Genomic DNA, 17505 nt, shown 5'->3' on the forward strand with positions numbered 1-17505 from the left:
GCATAGCGAATACGAAATAGGTTTCTAATAACGGTTTATTATAAAAATAAAAAAAAATGTGAATGTATGTTGATGTCTAAGATTTTTAACGAGGACGGAGGACACAGAGCGGTTAATTGTAAACTATGATTACACTATCCATAACCAAAGTACGCGAGTACTAATTGAAACGGGAAAGCAGGGGGTGGAGCAACGCTTAGCCGGATCGTGATTTCTCACGTTGCATATATTATTTTGTAATCGGAGCGTACAGGACCCATACACTCTCGACATCACGGTTAGCATACGCGGTGGCATCTTTATCGTAAAACAACGGACTCATTTAAATCAGAAGCACTGTTAAATCTATAGTGTCAAGTTTAACGTTTAACGTTTTAATTTAAATTGCCACTTGTATTCAATATATGAGGATAGATTTTCAAAATATTTGTCCAAAATTTCATTTTTTTTTTAATTAGAGATGGCGTAATTATTCAGTATTGAATAACTTCTATTGTAAGCTACTCTAAGTTCAGAAAACATTTTTTCATTATTAATTTATAAAAAATAGACATTTCGAAGTGCATTATGCTTTTTAACTAAAAACAAACAAAATGCATTTGTTTAACCTTTTTAACAATTGTTTAGCAATTTGGTTTAATATTTCACATCCTATTTGGATTGACATATTGTTGTTTTCTATAAAATACGTAGTTTCTTTCTTTCACCTTTTCTGAAAATTATAAATTTTGGACAAAACGCATTTCGAAAATCTGCTCCTCATATCGTTATACTAAAACAATGATTAAATTTGACACTATAAAATAATGATATATTGAGCAGGAGTAGAGACGTCTTAAATTAAGTTAAATTTGACACTATAGAATTAACAGTGAGGTCAAAAAATTTTGATTAATACTCCGTGCATAACTAATGAAGGGAAAAAATGACAAAAAATCCCGCCGAAAAGATAAAATAATATTTTATTTAGCTTCCTTTCCGAGACGCCGATCTCGATACTTTGATCCGTAGATCAATTTCGCTTCGAGTCCGATCAAAGCTGTCCGACGCGTTTTTAATAGCGACTATCCGTTTTTGCGACACTCTTTTTCGCACGGACGATTATTTTGTCGAGCGCGGCGCGTTCCGTGATTAATGAGACGCGGCGTCTCGTCCGCGCTATACATCGGAATATTAATTAAAAATCTCGCCAGTGTCTACGAGCGGGGACTCGTTAACGAGCGCGCTCGTCGTTTTCGTGCGGCGCTCGGCTCGACCGCCGCGTATGGTATCCTTGGAATGGGACCTTATAGATTGCGTGTGTTCACCAGTATGCACATTCAGTACCAGTCGTTCATTACGAAGCATTACAGGATACAATACAAAGTAGCGTAGCGTTCATAATGGTAGTCCACTATAGCGAAATAGTATTTAAACGAGCAGCCGCCGGTTGCCAAAAAAAAAAAAGAGGAAAGGAAGGAAAATGGGAAAATCGTCATAATCAACCGAAAAAAGCTGGAGATAGCAGAGTGCGGAGAAAAGGGGAAATAAATGAATTTTTTTCGTGTAAAGGGCAGAGACGTGAACAGCGGACGCAAGACACATTACGGCGTATATCGCATAGACGCACGGAGAGCCGGTCGTGGAAACTGCGCGAGAGATTGCACACGCGTGATACGGGGAGAATGAGATGGAGAGAATGGAACAGGGAAAGGTGACGAGAAAGAGCGCGGAGTGAAGGTAAGGGTGAAGCACACGATATATCTAAAAAGCCGCGTTCATGTAAATCAGATCTCCAATTTCAGCTTCTGTCCAAAAAATTCAATGTAAGATTTTAAGAATTGTAACATGTTGATAAGCGTCTCTCAGATGCATATCAATACTTTACAGTTCTCGAAGTCTCACCTACATTGAATTTTTTTGCATTGATGGCTTTACGTTTTAGTTTCTGGAGCTCAAATTGGACAGGCCTGATGTAAACGCAATGCGTGCAACGTGAATGCGTAAGAGTGAAAGAACAGGTGAGGGGAAGGAGGAAGGGGAAGAGAGGGGGAAGGGGAAGAAGCGGTGCAAAGAGGATGTACGTGGTCCTACGCGAGGGAGCGCAGGATGTTACATAATTTATATAGGTATATTCTATATGTATGTCGATATATAGCGAAGTATATATCGATGGCAAACGAAAGTAATTTAAAAAAGTGGAAGGAAGAAAAATATCGTGCGTCGGGCCGAAGAGGGGAATTAGCTGTATCATATTTATCTTGCGCGAATCATCCCTGTTTACTCGGAAAAGTCGAAGGATGAGGAATAAGATGGTCCAGAAGGGGCATTCGTCAGGTTTGGCCCTTATTGTCAAATTCGTATTGATCGCATCGATTTCTTGTATTTTTTAAAATCATGACTTTCAGTATTTTTCGGGAATTTGTTGCCGCGACATTGCGACGTAATATATAATATTGCACAACTTCGGCGATTAAGAAGGGAAAGGGTTTCTTAACGTGAACAATATTTATCTTTCGATTTAATAAATGCTGGTTACACTCGGCTGAATTATTCTGGCAATTTATGGTGAATTATGTGTTAAGGCCAGAAAGCGGACCGTCCTACCTTACGATCCTACTATTAGTACAAAAGAAATGGTCGATGCACGAGAAATACGCGATTTATTCCACTTGCATTGTATAAATCGCGGGCAAGTAACAGCATTTGACAACTAGTTCGCAAATTCTAGTCTGTTCTATTTCAATCGCTTGTTATCACATGAGAAAAAACAGTTTCTTTGAAACAAGACATTACATACATAATAAGGATTTTTCACATTTGTCTTTCACGATTTACATTCAAAGATATTAACAACTATACATATCGGAAATTAAAAGTTTCATCGACCTAAAAAAAAAAAGTGGTTCCTAAATTCTACTACATTCAGCTTCCTATTTTAATTAAACATTCAAAGCTGGCCATTATGTCACGCTATAAAAAAAAGACCTAAGAATTTTCATCTAAAAAGAAATGTTTTGAATCAATTTATTATTCCTGCTATATTGTTAAATTTATAACTAGAGGACGCTATTAATATAAAAAGCTCATAAATAATTTTTTTATAGCACAAATGTAATATATTTTTCATTCGTATGTATTGCGTGAAGTATAAAAAAAGAAAACAATTATCACATTCAAAAAGCAATTCTTCTCGAAATAAACTGCCATATTTAACGATTATCGTCACTTTCCGATATTTAATATGTTATAATATAGAAAAAAAGTGACAAAAACCGAAAACAATCCAAATAAAAAAATCAATGACTTTTAGTACATTCAAAGAATAACAAAAAAAATACGTTTTAACGACAGATGTTGCTAGTATCGCGTGCGTTTTATAAACAACGAATTTTTTCCATAAAAATTAATTTGTTTCTGCTGAAATTAATTTGTTTCGGTTACGCAATACTTTTTACATCTGAGGATTATGGCTGTTGATAAACTAAAAAGTGCGATACCATATCATCGTGATAACTTTAAGTTCGCTTTTTAATATTAGAAATAATTAACAATGAATATTCTCCGCACACGCAGCTAGTTTTCTCCTTTTATTTTCCTTTATATGAACACGAAAAAGATAACACAAGACTCGCTTTATTCGTGATAGTGTAACTGATATCAGTCAAACATAAATCATTATTGCACCGTTCAAGTAAAGTTTCTATATGTAAAGTCTCTCAGACTATTATGTAAGAAATCGTACAGTATAAGCAAGAAGTAAGGTAGTCGTGAAAATAATATGTGCGTTTTTGATACGTGATGATTTTTTCTTTCCTACGTTGCAATTTATCTGATGGAAATTCGATCGCTTGCTTTAAAGGAATTATGTTACAACGCACATCTAACAATTTCCTAAACAATAATTTCGTGGAGCTAATGCGGCGAGATGAATGATGTAAAATCATTTTATATTTGTGTTGAAACGATCCACTCAAGTCCTCTTGTTAAAATTTTGTGTTGAATTTTTAACATATTTGAATATTAATTTAACATAAAGTGATCATGTTTTGTGTTAAATTAACATTCAACATTTTTTAAATTTTAAAGTAACATAATTTATAAGTTGACAAAAATGTTTTAAAACAAATGTGTTTTAAAACGTAAATTCTAAGATAAATAAATAAAATACGTGTAAATTTATAAAAAAAATCGGATTCCACAGTTTGGTTACAAATTTTGTCAGTATTATTTTTTTTATATTAATTTTTTTACACAATATTTATATTACTTTCTGCCATATATTTATCTTATTAAATTAACACAAAAAATTGAGTGGACCGTTGGAAGCCTGTAAAATATGTTAAATTTAATACAAATTTTCCAACTATGTAACATCCTCTCGGAATAACACCGATCCATATCTAACATGCAACAAGCGTCAATTGCATACCAAAGACGCGTCTCTCCCCGCAATCGTTGTAACTTTCTTTCATTGCGTTTCGACGACGGAAAGAAAAATCGTCAGGGAAACGATGTGTAGCGGAATTGGACGAGATTATATTTCCGATAGCAATAAAACGATCGCTTTCGACTGTCGTGCAATAAAGTAACAATACCCATGGATCACAGATATTTATTAGAAAAAAGGCATATTTCGTTACGATACGAATAAGAGGAAGAATAAGTGATTTATCGACCAAGGGAAACAAAATAGTGCTCGCCCAACTCCGCTCTGCGCAAAGGAAATGGCGTCGAATTTCAGATGGTTTTGTCAAACGCAAGGCTCATTTATTATTAGATCCTAGATTAAAGGCGACTCTTTGATACTTTGATAAATCTGGCTAGTTTCCAAAGCGAAAAGATTTATGAGGAAAGACTGGCAATCAGTGGGACGCGAAGATCCCAAAGAAGAAAAAAAAAGAAGAGACGTTCGCCTGTCGCACCGCGCGTCAATTTACACACTATTAACCGCATTAAAAGCCGAACAATTAAATGACACAGCAAGCGATAGAAAACATTTTTTTAAAAGAGATCCAAACGTGCGGGAGAAAACAGAAATACACGAGATCCGCCGAATTAAGCCCCCGAGTCCGTCTCGCGGAAATTAATGCCAGCCTGGGGAGAAACAGGGAGAGATTTAATCGAACGTATTTTTGCGGAAGACGAAGTCGCTTGAGGACCCTTAAAAAACGCACCGAACAGCACCCTCACGGCCTGGAGAGAGAAAAGGAAAGAGAAAGGAGCGTGGAGCAGCTTCAGTAAAAAAAAAGGGAGAAAAAAGACACGATGGAAGGGTGGTGTGCCCCCAATTAAAGATGGCCTATATATCGCACTCGTTTGAAAACTTATCGCAAGAATGCACAAGAAGTAGCGTACACTCGCTGTACTACTGTTTGTTGACTCGAATAAATATGCGAATTAAAGTCGGTTTGGTTTATATGTACACGGTGAGTCCAAGATTCGTGCGAGCGGAACGCTGGTGATCGTTCGGATAGTTGTAGAAGTTGGGCTTGTCTCGCAAAGAGTGTTATTTACCACGGAATATCAGAATAAAATAAAGTAATGAAAACGCGGAGAATCTCGGACGGACGCGAGCGTTCCATGCGACGATATTGTTATTATACGAATGTACTCAAGACGGCATGGTATACAAGACTAAAACAAGACCTAAAATAGGGACATAATATTTTATAACTCAACTTTTGTACAGAATAAATACTTGTACTGTGGACCAATATTTCTTTCATTTCATTCACATCAAAACCATTGTTGGAGTGTAGTTTTCTCATCGCATTAAGATGATATTATAAGATACTATAAGAACATTAATATAATTAATATATTTTTATCGAATTAATTTATTTCATTTTATTTAAGAGATATTTTTGAGTTAGGAATATAATTAAAAGTGAAAGGTAAGTAAAACGTTCCATAATTAATAAAAAATATATATATATATAAATCTAGTCTATCTATATACATATTAGTATAAGGATTAAATCTATACAAATTTATCTAATTTATTTATTTGTCTTTTGCTTATGCACTAATGGTATAATAACAATAGAATTCCTTGCTTCAGATATTTGCCACCAACTACCATTTTTATGTTCTTTACCTACACCAGCAATAAGGTGATTTCCATCAGGAGTAAATGCTAGCGCATTTATGAAACCCATCAATTTAATTTCAAACAACAAATTTAAAGATCTAAAGTTTTCACTACAGTGCCATAACTTGATTGTACCATTCCATGATCCTAGAAATTATAATTGAATAATTAATAAAAAAAGGAAAAATATAGATAATAAACATGAATACAAGGTTATATTATAATAATTCACCTGATGCTACTAAATCTGTATTTAATAATGTGGCGATACTTGAAATCCACATCGGTTGACCATTGGTTTTGTCCAGACCATGCGCCTGCGGCATCGAACACAGCGGCTTCTTCTTTAAACATCCCCAAACACAAAGTTGTCCGTCATCTCCACCAGTAAAAAAATTTTCTTCGTTGATAAGTTTAACCGCGTCTATGCTATTACCGGCGCTACTGGAGTTAAATATTAATTGCGATTCTTCAACTACTTTCCAAATTCTGATGGTTCCGTCGTAACCACCGCTTGTGATAGCACGTTCTCGTGAAAGCGCGTCAATAGAGGTGATAGCGTTCTGATGCCCGAATCTATAAGAATAGTGACACAATCAGAAACAATTTAAAGATAAAATTAACAAATTCAATATTCAATATATACGTATACAGAAGTTAGACAAAATATTGGATTGTCCGGAAAGTTCGTGCCGATTTTGAAGGAAAATTGAAACGCAGAAGATTTAAATTTTAGTATACATTTATTAAATTATATAGATTATTAAATTATATAGATTAGTCGACACGAACTTTCCGGACAAATAATATAAATACTTAGGAAATATACTTTTTTTTATTATTATGAAGATTTCTAGTCTATCATCTCATCTTTTACTTTTTGTTTTTTTCTTATTCCTTGTTGAAATAGAATCATACAATGCTTGAATGGTTACCAATGAAATGTTGTATTCTTTTAATTTTTCAATTGTTTATATAAATGATATTGAAGAAGGAAATTTGCTTTTCATTCTATTTTCCAAAATTGCTCTGTTTTGTCAAAATGTCAATATTTTTTTTGATCAATGCATTTGATTTTAATATCATTGAATCATTTATAGTGTTGAAAAGCAGAGTAAAAATAGATTTTTTTCGCTATTTTTTAAACAATTGGAAGATGTTTTGCTAGAAAAATAGTATAACATTACATAGTAGCTACACTCAAATATGTGCGCCTTTATTCTATTTCAATAAGAGAAAGAACTCTATCTGTATTGAAGATAAAAAATGACATATCAATGTTTTATTATTAAAAGAAGTATATTTCGTCTATCTTTTGTATTTGAAAATATAAAATGTATACTATAATATACAATAAAAATACTAAAGATTTACAAAAACTTACAAAGATTCAACGTAAGCCATATCGTCTAGATTCCAAACTTTCACGCTTTTATCTTCGGAAGCGGAGTATAACGTGTGAGTATCTTTACGGAATACTAATCCAGATACTAAACCTCTGTGACCTTTTAAATCTTTTATATGGTTAAGAGTATCACCAGAGAATACTTTTATGTCTTTACATCCACTTTCTCCTACTACCTATAAAAAAGATTTGTCTTTTTTATCTCAAATTTTTTTATAAAATGAAAAAAGATTTCACTTAAACTCACAAGAAATCTTCCATCTGTGCTAATTGCCAAACATCGTATGGATTTCATTCCAGGATTTTTCTTTCCTCTATTTCCTCTGATGGCTTTTAATTTCGTCTTTTCCTTTATTGACCCTAATAAATAATTATCAATTTATTTCACAATAAATAATATTTAAACAGATAATTATTTAAATATTAATAATTATCATTTTTAGGACTTTATCTATGTATTATTTATCTAAGCTAAAATATTTAGGTGTTTAGTGATATTAACAATAATTTTTAACAGTAATTTTTAAGTTTAACATTGAGAACCCGATATGTCTCTTTGAACATTCAATCCTTGATTTGATCAGCCTTAACAAATTTAGTTAGTCTTAACAAAAATGAGAATATAACGCTAATTTGTTAGCATAATCGTTAGTAAAGTATGTTAATGTTTCCATCTGACAATGTTGAGGAGCCGTACATCCCTGAATTGGAGTTTGAAAGAATTTGAATTTGAAGACAATTGATTCCTTCGGATTTATTTTATCATTATGCATTTAAGAAAGACTGCGAATATAAATCTAAATTAGGTATTTAATAAAATTAATTAGAATAAGATCACTAAAGATCAAGTAAAAAGGTTGAAATGTACGTATTAATATTAATAAATTATTATTATATTGACAAAATTTCTCAAATAATATCCAATACGGCTCAAATAGCCTGTTAATTCACTATGATTGAATTATATTATTGAATTGTATTCGTAAGAGCCTTATTAATATTATATAGATTAAACTAATTCTGGAAAAATCATTATTTCAAAATCTCGTCTAGAGACTCGGATCCATTTAGATCGTAGTGTCATTGGAAAAAAAATATCTATCGTCTCCACCGATAAAAAATTCTCTTCATTGATGAGAATTATTTAATCGCGTCAATGCTATTGATACTATTCGCATTAAATATTAACTGTGTGATTCTTCGATTATTTTCCATGTTCTAAGTTCCGTCGTAATCATCATTAAAATTTATAAACTTACACTTGACTAAACTGCCATCCTTAGATCCTGTATATAATATACTGCCATTGCTTGAAAGGCAGATACAGGTAATAGAGGCTTTATGTTCTTTACACCTCAATGTTATGAGATGATCATGGCCAGTATAATATATTGCTACATTTTTTTTTAATCGACCTTTTTCTTCTAAGTATTCCTCACGTAATCTCTGCGCGACCGCACCTTCTTCAAATTCTGCTCTATCTTTTTCTATAATAACAAAATTTATTCATTACATAAAATCATTTTCTCTCTTTCCAAAATAATATAGATCAAATATAAAAATACTTCATTGAATTTTATACCTTCTTCTTCAATTTCTTGAAGGTATTTCTTTGCAAGCCTTAAACGTTTTTCTTGTGCAGTTTCCTCCTCTTCTTCAGTTTCATTTTGTGCTTCATTTCTATAAGTAAAAATCTTGTAATACTCATTGATTATTATATTCTTCTAATGTATTTAATTAGTGTTACCTTAAATTTTCTTCTGCAAATTCTTCATCTGTACTGGCAATACTCTCATTGTCATCAAGTTCGGACTTCTTTAATTTCTTTAATTTTGACTGAGCTGTAGATTTCTTATTAAAGTGGCCATTGAGCTAATATAATAAAATTAGAAAATTAAAATGAACAGTCACATCGATACATTAAATCATACATAAGTAAAAAATTATGAATAACATAGTGCTTTATAGTGTTAAAATCTAAGTAATCAAGAGGCACGGTGTTTCAGTGACATTTTTAATTTTATTTCCATACATAATGACCATGTCACGTCCATCAAAATGTGTCATCTCTTCGTTTATGTCTCGAGATTCCATGTAGCCTAATCATAGTTTGATATCATTATTTGCTTTAGAATGCAACATGGGCAAATCGTGAAATTTTCTTCGGAGGGGATTTTCTATTAAGGAGTGCACCGGAATAACAATAAAAAAAAATTTTGCTATTGTACTGAAAAAAATGTCAATATATCAATTTATGATTTACAACAATTTTTAACATTAATGAAATCCATTTGGATATATTTACAACTTTTAATGTTAATTTTATAATTTATTATTTCTTATAAAATTTGTATTTTTTTTCCCTCTTTTTGATTGTTTTATTGACAATTGTATTTTTTGTCTCGTGTTTTCTTCCGAAATTTGTTAACTTTTACTTCGAACGACAGAAAACAAAAACGGGATAAGAGGCACAGACCAAATTAAAAAATGATAAAAAGCAAGAAACAGGGAACAAAAAGTATACTGTAGAATAGGCTTTAACCTCTAAACAGTAAAAAATTAGAGAACACATTTCGGAAAGAAAATATGATAAATTGAAAAGCTTACTTTACGCTTCTGTGTACCATTTCCTCGATTCCCACTTCTTATAAAAAATGACATCGCATTAACGGAATAATTATTGTAAATGAAAAGAACTTCTTAAACCACGTGCGTCTTTTTCGTTTATAGAATGTGCTTCCTGTGACTTCGGCCTAGTTTACATCGTGCACTTAGTACTAACTAGTAACTTTTTATTGTGACTGTGTTCCAAAATTGATTGCCAGTACTGAAAGTCTATAGTGCACGTGACGTAAACTGTAGCAGCATTTTCAGTGCTGGCAGTAATTTTGGAACACGGCCTGAATTATCTTAATTTCGGTGACACGTATAAACATATACACGAGATGCGTATTTAATTAATCATTTTGATGCATATTGTACATACCAATTTAGTACAATATTCTTTACATCGCTGAAATTAAAATAATTTAATAGACAATTATTAGTTACGTCTGCGGTACACGATGCTTGTTTTCCTGTTGTTAACTGGATAGAATCTTGCAACTGTATTGGCTGCAATGCTGGTACTGACAGCATCGTAGCCAATACAGTTAGCAATCCAACAAGAAAACAAGCATCGTGTGCCGCTGGCTTTAGGGCCAATTTCATCAAAAGTACAAGCAATAGTTACATGAAATTCTTAAATATTTTTGCACTTAAATTGAGATGGATATATATTTGGCTTTGAAAAAAGAAAAAACGAAGATGCTGTGTGCAAAATGTGTGAACAACGCGAACAGACTGATTGCCTGTGCTTTTCGGCTTGTCCTAACAGGAACACGGAATAAGAGATTTTAATCTATCATCAGAAGGCAGATCAGAAAGCATCCATTCTAGTATACATGATTTCTGATAGGTTGAAATTTTTTTCCTATTATTTGTGCTTTTCATTATGTTTCCGGCTCTTTACAGAAATATAATATTAGTCAATATATTATTGAAAAAAGTAATTAATTACTTATTTGGAGTACTAGAAATACTGAACAATAGTATTTTAATATTTAAAATAAGTAATTAATTACTGTCTTTCGATACTATAATTTTATTTTTCTAAATATTCAATAAATATTATAAAATATAACTAATTATTATTAAACATTTAGAAAATCAACATTTAATAATATTAGCAGACTATATTTTTGATGTATCTGCCTATACAACACAGGTTTCAGCATTGTAATAATACTGTAAATATTCGCAGCACACGATTTGTATATGATTCATGGATAAGTATGTTATTTCATCTTTCTTCTTTCAAAAAAAAAAAGATGAATAACATATTTATTAAGGAAAGATAAAATAAATGTGCTTATTTATTAGTTTTTCGTTGACTATATGTATAGGTTAAGAATAAAGTCTATTGTATTGAGACATGCAGTCAGAATGAAGATTTACATATACAAGGCATCGGAATTAATATAATGAATCCTATATAATATATAATATAAAAATACATTATTTTGTTATAATAACAAAAAATCTCTCGTAATATAATATAAATGAAATTAAAAATTTCCCCTTTAATCAATTTTTATTAATTTGAAAATTAATTATAAACATACATTACATATAAAATAAATATCTTATATATGATAATCTTGATATTACAATAAAAAATATTGATAAAACTTTTATATATATAATTCAATATTATAATAAAAGAAACTCCTTATCATTCAAAAAATTAATAAAAAATGTTTGCATATTGATGTAAGAAAATTGCTAGCATAATTAATTAATGTTCTGACGTAAATGTTATTTATTTACAAAAGTCCTACAGTGTGGACACATTTAATTACCATTTACTTATAAGAATCATTTAGCGGACACATTTAATTACATATCACATAAATCATGTGTTAGCCTATCTTTTGGTATACCAACTAACAAGTGATTCTTAAGTGAACTCGTTTCTGGAATTAATTTAGCGAAATAAACTTTGTACCCAAATTGTTCGGCAAACAGTTTTCTATCCGTATCTACAATTGTCATACATTTGTAGCCTTGTTTAGTCTTAATATTTAATTCGTCATGCGTTTGATCCGCTGCATGACTGAGATATGAGTATTCTCTATTATTAACATGCTCCTTAAAAACATCACTTCGCGGGTACGTTAGCTGATGACAATTCTGCAGCGAGCCATAACAGCAAGGGCAACTCACGAAAATCGCATTCTTTCGTATGCAACATTGAATTACCAAATCCGTTGATAAACCACAAGCATGTAATGACGTACCAATGTCGAAATCTCCCTTGAAATAATTCAGGTTACACTGACAAAACTTTACATTCGTTAACTTCATTCTTTCCACCCTCTTCTTGGCTCGATTCAAAGATTCCTCTTTATTTTCCAACAGAATAACTGTGCAATGAGGTAGCAAATATGCTATTAATATTCCCAAATGACCAGTACCCGAACAGAAATCTACAATAATATCCCCTGCCTTCGCCAACTTCAAAACGGGTTTGCACAGATTCTGCAATTGATCTTGTTTCCGTCGCAGCCTTGCAGCTGGCAATGACCCGCCTGCTGGTGTAGCTTCAAAAGGGATATCAGACCAGTTTAAATTTATTTCTATACCAAATGGTTCAACATCAAGTTGCATTGAAATATTCATGTCTTCGATCAACTGCAACGAATGTTCTATATCCTCTTGCCTTGTGAAAATGCGGTTTTTTGGTTTGTATCGTTTATAATCGCTCTTATATAAGCTTTCGTTTACTACAACTGGAAGAGTATACTGTATATTTGAATTATGGCTCTGTGAAGGTAAATATTTTGTGCACCTTCGTATGCGAAAATCATCCAACATTCTGTCATACCATTGGACTGTTAAGGGTATCAGCTTTGATATCTGGCTTGGAAACATATTCAGTAGAATATGCATACACACAAAAATAATTAAGTCAGCTAATGTAATGTATCCACTATCCGCATACTTATGTATCGGCATACCTGTCTTATCACATTCAGTTATATCAACAGTATCAAACTTTTTGCTTGCAATATACTTGTATAAATTGTGCACTCTAAGTGGTTGAGACATGTGGTATTCAAATCTGGCTAAATTAACAGGTAATTCAGAGTTCTCTAAAATCTTTGTATCTAAAGACTTCAGAGTTGAAATTAAATCAACCTCGCAAAATTTAGTCCACACACTTGCTTCCGAACAAGCCATTAAGCAGGAATCCTTAAAACCTAATAACATAGTTTTGTCGTTTAGTAAACTTGGATTCATATTTTTTACAATATGTCTTAATACTGTGCACAAACCAGCCATGCAGCTGTCTTCATTCACAATGATAATTGGTAATTCAAACGAGCTTGCATAATAAGGCATTTCATTTACAATCTCATAAACAAAATCTGTGAGATCTATCATGTAAGCTTGTTCAGTTAAATTCTGTTTACTTGGTACTAGCTTAATATTAATTGAAGAGTCACAGTATTTTATAGTAAAAAAAGTTACTAGAGTTTCTACTGGAACAAGACACAAATCTGCCATAGAATATATAGCTAAATATATTTCACTCCCCATTTCTTTCTCTATTTTATTCTCAATTTTATCCTCCATTTCTTTCTCTTTGTCTTTTTCTTGAACAAGTGAAAAATACATAAATATAAAACTTTTCTATCTACTTTTCTCAACTCTCATAGCATTCATGCGCTAATTCGTAATTGTCTTGCTACTTTTCTGATTATTCTCTGTCTTAATATATTCTCTCTCCAATATACAGCTAAGCAAGAGAATATTGCTGCAGCAAACATGAAACCCTCAAACTTCCAGAATGTTTTTTCCTCTAGCCAAGCTACTTTGTCACAACTGTAATACAAATATAAGAACATAGTATAGAATCAAATAGATATACCAAATCCTGGTGATTATGCGTTTCGAAACAAGGCAAAAATTACAAAAGTGAGCAAATTCACTAAGTGTTGATCAATTAATAAATATTTTAATAAATTCACTTATTTTCTAATTTTATTTTTCTAATTTTAATTTTCACCTTATTTCAAGACAATCAATTCTCTGTCAGTATGCTTTACCTTCTTGTTATTGTTTCACCGCTCTTGCATTTCAGCACTTCTTTATATCTTGCATGGACACAAACATCAATGCTTTCACTAGCAATTTCAAAGGCAGTACATGGATGACATTCGGATATCACTTCATACTCCTCGCCAGAGATACAGGAGGAATTATTCTCATAATTATCAACATAAAGTTTACTTGAGCTATTCGTCCAATGGCTCTCGATAATTAGCGCTAAAACTGTTAATCTATAAAGAATATAATTATACAAGAAATTAAGTTTCTCCATAAATGCTTTGTTTAACAAAGCCTGCATCTATGCCTCTGCAGCAGTTTGCTGTTTAGGCTATGTTCGAAATACCACCTGAGTACCTCCGTGTATTTTATCTCTATTATTTAAATGTTGATGATAAAATGATATAATGATAGAATTCATTATTCTGGAGCTACTCCGAATGGTTTCCAAATATACATTTAATTCGAAAAATATGAAAAATACTACCAAAATATGAAAAGAACTAACCCTCCTAAAAATGTGATACCTAACAACATTCGCTTCTTCGTGCAAGATTCGATCATTTCGAATTTCTCTCTATTTTCAATAATCACACTCCACTCTGATTATATTACAGATCCACCACTGTAAGCTCTATAGAGAAAGACTGTGACTTATCTCTTGTAGGTGAGTATCTTGTACTTTTCATCTTTCTTCCTCTTCTTATTAATGTCTAACCATATCAAATTATGTCTAATTCATTCTAATCTAATCGGAATAGAGAGAGAAAAACCCATGATGCATCATGAAAGAAGCTCAAAGAATGCAAAGAAGTCTGAACACATAAAAAGTTTGTTCGCGTCGCATGCTCCAATTTGCTCCAATGTGCTCCTGTTATAGCTTCTATTCACTTCAACGATCGCGTTAGAGTTAGTAAATGCATAGTAGGAACATTTTAGAGTATGTCAGAGCATGCAATGCGAACAAACTTATGAACGTGTACGCGATTATAATGAAAAGCAAGGTATAGCATTTCTGATGATGCCGCACTCGTTCAATTTCTGAACCAATTAGCGACCCATTTTGCAAGCAATAGCATTCATTATTTGTTTTATCTCTCAGGGCTACGTTCCAAAACTTCCTCTTCAAGGAAGATTTTATTCTATGTGCTATAATATACATTACGTGTACTATATATTTCGAGTAAAATTTTTCTCGGAGAGGAAGTTTTGGAACGTAACCCAGGACTTCGGGATCGCTCCGAATGATCCCAGCGCACATATTATATATGCCCTTATACTGTGCCCAGCGTTGAATTCGATTCACACTATTGCTGAATTCACACTGGATCCGACATACGTTGTACAACGTTCTGCAACCAATCAGAAAGCAGAATTTTATTTTATATTAATGGCTTAGTTTCCACCGAGGGTTTCGGAATATAAGAATGTAAGAATCAATCAACTACAGTCGAGTATTCCCTTGTCATATCGTTCGACTGTAACAGGGAAATACTCGACTGTGATTGGTTTTTACATTCTGAATCGTGGATTAAACTCTCGATGGAAACTAGGCCAATGAATAGATTGGCCCCCAAATATTGGGCTAATATTAATGGAAATATTATCGGTTTGCAACTAATGTAGAACCGGCTTAAGACACTAATGCAGCCCTCTGATTGATTCATTACTTATGAAAGTTGCTCAAAAGTTGCTGCATTCAGTGCGGGAGCCACATCAATTCGCTTGCTCGAAAGTAATTTCCATCGCGCGACAAAAGTTGAACTGAATCCAACTTTTGCCGCAGCGGAAGTAATATTACATCATTTTTAGAAGTTTTGCGTGGTGAGGCCGACTTAAGAACATAGAATTATTGGTTTGTGCGATAACTACTGCCGCAAGCATTGTCGCGTTCTGTGCAGGAATCATTATGGTATCGTCGAGCGATGAGTGGAAATTAACAACGGAACGGAACGAACCACGCGACTAAAAGCTCAAACACAATAGGCACAGGCAATAGGCACAGGCGAACAAAGAATAAGGCTTAAACACAATACACAGGCAACAGGGTATAACGAGCCGTCTAATCAGAGCTTGGAGTGTAAGTTCAATATTATATCCTAGAACTCTGATTAGACTCGTTATCGTTCCTGTTGTCTGTGTATCGTGTTTAAGCCTTAACCTCTATAAAATCGAAAAAGATAAAGACAGAGAGAGAGAGAGAGAGAGAGAGAGAGAGAGAGAGAGAGAGAGAAGGAGAATAAAAGATTGCGCCAGTATAGAACGAGTGGAAGCGAATCGCGCGTATCGCGCAGATCACGCATTTTGTGTGTGTGCTCCATAATACCCATAAATATTTCTGCGAGGCAAGCACGATCGTACAAATGTGCGAGTCCTTGATTTTGACACGGTCGTGATAAAAATCAGCACGGTCCCGATAAAGTCCATCGATGATCACTATATATCGTTTATTCCCGGCAGCGGGAGATACAGACGAGAAAAACAAATATAAAAAAAAGGACAGATCGTCGCAAATAAATGAGTGAAGTTAATCGAAGAGCGAAATCGCTCCCCGGTTGCTCTGGAATTTTAGCTATCATCGGTTACAATTAATCTGTCACATCGGTTAGCTTTTCTTTTCTTCGTAAAAGAGATCAATATGATGAATTAAGAAAGAATATATACAATTCTAATGTATCGAATTTTTTATCTTAAGTCTTATTCAAATCTCAAACTCAGCGATTCTCTCACACATGATCATATCAACATCCTCTCACTGATACTCTTTTTATTGCTACTCTTCTCCCTTCTTTTTGCAGAATTCACTCTCTCTGTGTGTGTGTGTGTGTGTGTGTGTGTGTGATGTGTGTGTGTGCGTGCGTGTATTAAGTATACGTCAGTATATGTATGCGTATGTATTGGATTGTGACCATTCAGCAGCCGCCATGATTAGTTTTACGGCGAGCGCGCGTACGACGTGATGCGGGGTGTGATATGTCTGTAGCGCGCGCTCGTATCCACCCTAAACGGCAGCGACGTTCGAGGGCCGAGGGGAGCAGTGGCGACGGTGAGACGTGAGAGTGGAGGGCGACGGGTGGCGACGACGACGACGGCGGTGGTGGTGGCGGCGACGGCGACACAAGGGGGGGAAGTCTTCCGCCCCCTACGCAAGCCAGACGCCGGTAATGAGTGTTTACGCCGCGAGCACGCCGAGTCCTGCGATATCGCCGGCGATTAATACGACGGCAACAACGGCATCGACGGCAACGAAGCCGCCGACGACGTCACCGACAGCAACGACGACTACGACGATAACTACGGAGACTGCGTCAACGTCAACGACGACTGCGACAACGACGACAACGGCGGCGGCGACGGCGGCGGCGGCGGCGGCGGC

The 17505-nt window shown here is 33.8% G+C and overlaps 4 protein-coding genes across 4 annotated transcripts in view; 1 reads left to right on the forward strand and 3 right to left on the reverse strand.

Moving 5' to 3' along the window:
- Positions 1–5981: 5981 nt before the first annotated feature.
- LOC108687023 (U3 small nucleolar RNA-interacting protein 2) lies at positions 5982–10202 on the reverse strand. The gene is made up of 8 exons (XM_018192603.1): positions 10086–10202; positions 9226–9350; positions 9061–9158; positions 8738–8965; positions 7726–7838; positions 7458–7654; positions 6306–6649; positions 5982–6220 (listed from the first exon to the last, which is right to left on the reverse strand). The coding sequence occupies exons 1-8, from the start codon at positions 10137–10139 to the stop codon at positions 5982–5984; spliced, it is 1398 nt and encodes a 465-aa protein (XP_018048092.1). The 5' UTR covers positions 10140–10202.
- Positions 10203–11826: 1624 nt separating this feature from the next.
- Positions 11827–13697, reverse strand: LOC108687022 (glutathione S-transferase C-terminal domain-containing protein homolog). The gene has a single exon (XM_018192600.1). It carries the CDS (start codon positions 13695–13697, stop codon positions 11916–11918), a length of 1782 nt encoding a protein of 593 aa, XP_018048089.1. The 3' UTR covers positions 11827–11915.
- A 44-nt stretch (positions 13698–13741) lies between these two features.
- On the reverse strand, positions 13742–15420 carry LOC108687024 (protein JTB). The gene is made up of 4 exons (XM_018192604.1): positions 15351–15420; positions 14638–14877; positions 14129–14362; positions 13742–13904 (listed from the first exon to the last, which is right to left on the reverse strand). The coding sequence occupies exons 2-4, from the start codon at positions 14691–14693 to the stop codon at positions 13742–13744; spliced, it is 453 nt and encodes a 150-aa protein (XP_018048093.1). The 5' UTR covers positions 14694–14877; positions 15351–15420.
- A 1655-nt stretch (positions 15421–17075) lies between these two features.
- Positions 17076–17505, forward strand: part of LOC108687025 (SH2B adapter protein 1) — a 5847-nt gene continuing 5417 nt past the window's right edge. Inside the window, exon 1 of the mRNA XM_018192605.1 lies at positions 17076–17501. Coding sequence (XP_018048094.1) covers positions 17294–17501 — 208 coding nt within the window. The 5' untranslated portion in view covers positions 17076–17293. The remainder of the gene's footprint in view (positions 17502–17505) is intronic.

This window comes from Atta colombica, unplaced genomic scaffold (assembly GCF_001594045.1).
Source record: "Atta colombica isolate Treedump-2 unplaced genomic scaffold, Acol1.0 scaffold198, whole genome shotgun sequence".
Classification (NCBI taxonomy): Eukaryota; Metazoa; Arthropoda; class Insecta; order Hymenoptera; family Formicidae; genus Atta; species Atta colombica.

Bases quoted from the DNA above. Each gene is read 5' to 3' on its own strand.
- LOC108687023 (XM_018192603.1), bottom strand. From the start codon at position 10,139: ATGTCATTTTTTATAAGAAGTGGGAATCGAGGAAATGGTACACAGAAG. The intron at 9,159-9,225 runs GTAACACTAATT...TTTTACTTATAG, and splicing joins TTTGCAGAAGAAAATTTAAG to AAATGAAGCACAAAATGAAA. The intron at 7,839-8,737 runs GTAAGTTTATAA...ATTATTTATTAG, and splicing joins GGATGGCAGTTTAGTCAAGT to GGTCAATAAAGGAAAAGACG.
- LOC108687022 (XM_018192600.1), bottom strand. From the start codon at position 13,697: ATGTATTTTTCACTTGTTCAAGAAAAAGACAAAGAGAAAGAAATGGAG.
- LOC108687024 (XM_018192604.1), bottom strand. From the start codon at position 14,693: ATGATCGAATCTTGCACGAAGAAGCGAATGTTGTTAGGTATCACATTT. The intron at 14,363-14,637 runs GTTAGTTCTTTT...TATTCTTTATAG, and splicing joins GGTATCACATTTTTAGGAGG to ATTAACAGTTTTAGCGCTAA. The intron at 13,905-14,128 runs GTAAAGCATACT...TTTGTATTACAG, and splicing joins GGTGAAACAATAACAAGAAG to TTGTGACAAAGTAGCTTGGC.